A 5,965-nucleotide genomic window follows, 5' to 3' on the forward strand; every position below is an offset into this window, starting at 1 on the left:
AATAGGGGAAAACCATATTGGAGGTACCTATACTTTCTCTCAATTTTTAATTTGGTACCTAGTGTTTTTTCCCTTAATTAAACATTTAATTTTATCTTTTTAGCAACATTAGCTCTTATAACTTTGTTCTATTGATATTTTTAGTCTCTACATAAGGATTAATGATGTTAATAGAGCAAAATTAAAGATTTAGCACATAGGTACCAAATTAAAAATTGAGAGAAAGTATAGGTACCTCCAATATAGTTTTCCCTTTAGAACAGTCTAGGTTAGATCAAGTCACGCTAGAGGCCGCCTGGCTTGCTTTCCTCCTTAGATAGAGGGTGGTTTGGTTTTGCAGGGATGGATTTGGTTTCATTTGTTCATTTTATTTTCGTTGTTAATGCTAGTCCTTTTTCAAGCTATTATAGCGTTGTTGACTCTGTTTTTAGGTTTCTTTTGATTTAGTAATGAGAATATATTCTCTATCTTTTTTAATTAGCCAAAATAAAAGAATCATTTTGAGTACAGAATCACCCCGAGAGATATATGTCCATTTAAAATTGTCTACAAGCCCAGTTCCAGCTCATACTGTCTGGAATTCCATCCACCGTGAAAGTGACAAATCAAATCTGATTTTTTTTAAAAAAATACATAAAAGAGAGAAGGAAAGTGATAACACAGAGTGTCCCTTCACAAAACAAAATCAAAATAACAAAGAAAAGAAAAGAATCTCTCATGTCCAGCTGTATACTGACAATTCCAACCCAGACGGCAAAAAAAAAAAAAAAATCTGTGCCGACACTGAATCGCATCAAGATTCTTTCCTATGATGCGTTTTCAGAACACACCGCACGATTTGATCCTCTCAGAATTTTGACTTGAAATTTCAATTTTTAGGATTATTCTTCTCATCTAAGTTTGTAATTTCTCAAATGAAGAAAAATAAATCTCTAAAAATTAAAACGTCAAGAAATATGCATTTTGTGCTTTCAAGACCAAATTGCACATTTACCCCTTCTAATAATTGAAGATAGATACAATAATGTTGCGTCTTATTTTAACCGAAATTCACTTTTATATCCATTTTTTTCCTTCAATTGTATGGATTAATTGATAATTTGCTCGTTATATTATAGAAGCAAAAACCCCATGACCACAGTTACCAACAGGGTGATAAAGCCGAAGCCATTGTTTGACCCAGTTGATCCGTTATCATCATCGGCAGCTTTCTGATTATCCGAAAAGGAATCTGGTGAGTCAGCAGAGTCCGGCGAGTGAGCTTCTTCCGGTGACGCTGCCTTCTTCTTCTTCTTCGCCGGCTTAGGCGACTCGGCGGGCACCATTGCTGGCGCCTCCTTAAACAGTTCTCTGGGCAACAAAAACTCATCAATCTTGTAAACCACAACAGGATCTTGATCAATCAACGTGCCCACTATATTGGATGTGACAATTTTGGTGTTCAACATCACATCTTCGCCTTTACTCTTCACTGAAAAATCAAACTTGTTGGCTCCTTCGGTGGCCAAAGTGTTCATCCTGCCATTATGAGACCTCAACATTTGCAGGGTTTCATACTCAGGGACGCCGTGATATAACAGTAACGACTCTTTCTCGGAGTCTGTGAGGTTCTTGTACTTGGGCAGGAAGGAGGTGACGGCGTCGTCGGTGGGGCAAAACACCGTTAAGCCGCCGTCGACGTTGTGTTCAAAAGCCGGAAGGGCTTTTGAGGGACGGAGGAGATCGGCGAAGCCCTTGCAGCCTTGTTTGGCCATGATAACGGTGAGATTGACGAGGCCTGGTCCAGAGGTGGGAGCTTCGGCGTCTGGAGAAGAAAGAGGATGACTGATCTGAAGAACAGAAATGACGTAAGGGATTTCGAACACTGATTTTATGTAGAAGGAATGAAGTGATCCATCGTTGTCTTCAGCTCCGAACCCAACTATCCCACCTTCATCACCAAAATGACAAGGTCAGGACTAAGAAATCAGCAATGAACAAATGTTGAGAGAAAATTACATGGGTATGTCTAGAAGTTTATTAAAATTACACAAACTTCTCAAATACTTTTTGAATTTGTAACCATAACAAAATTTTGGAAACTGAATTTTAAGTAAGAGTTTTAGAATATACATCAAAATCTAGAAATGTTCTGTGTAATTTCACCACAAAGACAATGGATTCTAACTAACACACACACACCGCTCAAACATCAAACTCATGAGATCAATGAATCCATCCATTCTAATACTATACATTCATCTTTAAATTTCAACCAACAAAAATCACATTAATTTTTCATGAATTGTATGGAAAGTAAATGTCTCTTTTCTATATTCAAAATATTCATCACTAATGTCACTTAAAAATTAAGTATATAGTCTATAAAATTATTTTTAAAAAAAGGATTATGTGATTTTTTCTTTAGAGCGAGAGGTTTTTTCCCCCTTAAAAACTGATATCTGTGTAACTTCAACAAAAATAAAACAAGGTGCGGGTAAATTATGTTTAACATTTAACGGAACTTATATAAATTTTACATTGATGAAGACGTTATTAAGATTTTGATAACATCTTGGGCAATTCAAGTAATTCACTCAAAATTAAGGAAAGGCAGTAAAAGCTGGAAACTAACCGGCCGGTCTGACAGAATTCATGGGAATGAATTGAAGTATTGTCCTAATCCCGTGGAACATTCAATTCAATTTTGAAGTGTAAATGAAGAAGCCTGCATACCTCTAATGTCGGTGATGTTGATATAGCCGGCGGTGCCGGAGGCGGCTCCGGTGGCCTGAAAGAGGGAGGAAACTAAGGTAGTGCGGTTGGAGATCTGGTGGAGCTTCTTGGCGCCGAAGTAATCGGCGAGGACATGGAGGGAGAGGACGTTCTTGAGGGTGTAGATGTTGAAGTGTTTGGAGAGGAGATCGGACATGCCGGCATTGTCCACGGTGAGGACGGTGATGGTCCGGCGGCGGTTGATCTCATCGGCGAGGTGGGTGGCGGAGAGGTAGTGGTTGAAGGTGGAGAAGTCAGGGTTCTTGGCCAGAATGCGAGTGATGTTGTGGCTGCCGCCATTTTTGGCAGCATTGGCATTGGAGAAAAGCAGTGAGAGGATAAGGCATACCACAATAGTGCTCGCTACTGCTAATTTCTCCATTTTTTTTCAAAATTGCAATCAAATTCATTGGAGATTGATTGCCTATATATGCCTACAACAAGTGCGTGGGACAATCTTTCCACGCTATATTATTCTTTTTAAATTTAAACTTAGGGTAAATATTCATAAAATAAAAAGACTATAAAATTTTTAAAATTCAGAATCAGTATTGTTTATTTTTTTATTAATAAAAAACTTCTGGTAAATTTTCCTTGAAAAAAAACCCAAAGAAAAAACATAGATCTCGAAGCATTATATTTGGGTCACATGGAGTAACGCTGGAAATTTGTTAAATTAAAAAATATAAGTAAGTTGTATGTTTATTAACATCTAGAAAGAAGTATTAGCATCTCGACAATTTGTCATGAATCTTTGAAATATTCAAGTAATTATTTTTGGTCTTGAAAATTAAATTAATTTATTATGTGCAAACCCACGATCCTAAAATGTAACTAAGAAAACTAATTTTCTTATTATTATAATTTGTTAAAAAATTAATTTTTAACTTTTATTTTGATTCTTATAGTTTACGATCAATTTATAATTGAGAGCTCCATATATATATATATATGGTGTCTGCCATCAAACTTCATTCTAATACGTTAATATTAACGAAAAATTAATAAAACGAAATAGATACCTGTCACTTAGTTATAGGTTTTCCACTTTAAAACACACACAACCAATCACAATATTGTTTTTGTGTGCAGCAAGTAACGTGTTGGTGTTTTTTTAATTAAAAAAAAAAGGTAAGGAAAAATGTGAGATGAGTACCATTTTACAGATTTCATAGGGAAAAAGAACTTAGTCTAAACTTTGTTCCCCCGAGTCCTATATACTAAAATTTTTTCAAATACGGCCAATGGTTATTCATTGTACTTATTAAAATTTAATTTATTTTTTTTATTTTCATTCAAAATTAATTATGTTTTTCTCATATGTTCTTTCGGCTCATTCTTTTTTTCATTCACTATCTTAGTAAATAAGGATATATTTAAAAAAAATATTTCCTACATATTTATTATATTTAATCAATTTAAATCAAATTTTAAATCTATATAATTAAATTATTTGTAAAGGAGTATAGTTTATAATTCATATGCTACACTGTATCTTTGCTAATTATATATTTCCTGTCGTGTGTTTTAATCTTCTGATTTAATTTATAACGCATTTTTAACATATTGTACTAGAATCAAGAAAAATATTAAATCCCATTAATTCTATCTTAAAATTTTGTAATTTTTCAACTTTGTTTTTATTAATATATACATATATAATTAAGGAAAAGTATGAGAAAATAAGAAATTTAATAAGGTAACTTATAGCGAAAATGACACTTAAATTTCAAAATCTCAAAATGGTCATTTAAATTTACAAAATCCCAATTTAGGCATAAGTGACTAATTTGTGATCTGTAAATTTGCTGAAATGACCATATTATCTTTTTATTTTATTTATTTTTTTAAAAAACCAAATACCCCTACTGGCTGGCCGGTCGTCAGAGCTCTGGTGCCTATGACGGCTGTTAGAGCTCAAGTGGCTGTTGTCACCCGAGCTCCAATAGTTGGCTGACAATTCGTCGCTAGAGCTCCGGCGGCTGGCAATAATTTTTTTGAAAATTTTTTCAATTTCAGTAAAACAGTTAACAAGTTTCAAAACACTATACCAAACTTGTTAATGGAGTTACGAAACTTATTAATAATATTATTAATGTTGTAAAAATATTACTTTTTGATTGAGCAATAGGATTTCTAGGAAATTCAAAAAGTGATATTTTTACAAGATCAGTAACATAATTAACAAGTCATGTAATGATATTAACAACTCTCATCAAGATTGATGTTTTTAATATTAGCTCTGTATGAAAGTTGCACAACAAAATTTTTTCACTTATTAGGCAGTCATTATGGTCATGACAGTTGTTAATATCATTACATGACTTATTAGTCGTATTATTAAAGTTAAAAAAATGCCATTTTTTGAATTTTTTAGAAAACTTGTTATTAAATGCTATACCGAACTAGTGAATAGAGTTACAAAACTTGTTAATGGTACTACTGAAGTTGTAAAAATATTACTTTTTGAATTTTCTGAAAAATTTGTTATTAATTGTAATACTGAACTTGTTAATAGCGTTACAAAACTTGTTAACTGTTTTGCTGAAGTTGTAAAAATTTTCAAAAAAAAAAAAGTTACTAAAGTTGTAAAAATACCATTTTTTTGAAGTTTCCAGAAAACCTATTGTTAAATGTTATACTAAGCTTGTTAATAGAATTACGGAATTTGCTAACGGCATTACTAAAGTTGTAAAAATATTACTTTTTGAATTTTCTAGAAAACCTCTTAGTAATTGTTATACTGAACTTGCTAATAACATTGCAAAACTTGTTAACCATCTTACTGAAATTGTAAAAATTTTCAAAAAAAAATTGTTGTCAGTCACTAGAGCTTCATTGATAAAGGCCACCTGAGCTCCGGCGATCGGCTGGCCAGTGGGGTACTTGGTTTTTTGAAAAACAATAAATAAAATAAAAGGCAATATGTCTAAATTGGGATTTTATAAATTCAAGTGACCATTTTGGGATTTCTAAGTTTAAGTGTCATTTTTGTATTATTTTTCCTAACTTATATTAAAAATGAAGGGAAAATTAGACACAGGTCCCAAGAAACAGAATTTTTTCCATCCAAAATCCCTAAAAATGGTTAAATTGTTCCTAAGTCCAGAAAGACCTAAGGGCAAAAAAATTATAATTGTAAAAAGACTATTTTGCCCTCATAAATTGGAAAAAAAAAAGCGGGAATAGGGCACATCTCATTTTTTTTATT

General features: G+C 32.8%; 1 protein-coding gene across 1 annotated transcript; it reads right to left on the reverse strand.

Annotated features, from left to right (window-relative positions):
- Positions 1–939: 939 nt before the first annotated feature.
- On the reverse strand, positions 940–3,167 carry LOC114712348 (fasciclin-like arabinogalactan protein 2). Its single transcript, XM_028896869.1, has 2 exons — positions 2,716–3,167; positions 940–1,930 (listed from the first exon to the last, which is right to left on the reverse strand). The coding sequence occupies exons 1-2, from the start codon at positions 3,134–3,136 to the stop codon at positions 1,113–1,115; spliced, it is 1,239 nt and encodes a 412-aa protein (XP_028752702.1). The 5' UTR covers positions 3,137–3,167; the 3' UTR covers positions 940–1,112.
- Between the last annotated feature and the right edge of the window lie 2,798 nt (positions 3,168–5,965).

This window comes from Neltuma alba, unplaced genomic scaffold, assembly GCF_004799145.2.
Source record: "Neltuma alba isolate B1F8T4 unplaced genomic scaffold, ASM479914v2 tig00011348_pilon, whole genome shotgun sequence".
Taxonomy (NCBI): Eukaryota; Viridiplantae; Streptophyta; class Magnoliopsida; order Fabales; family Fabaceae; genus Neltuma; species Neltuma alba.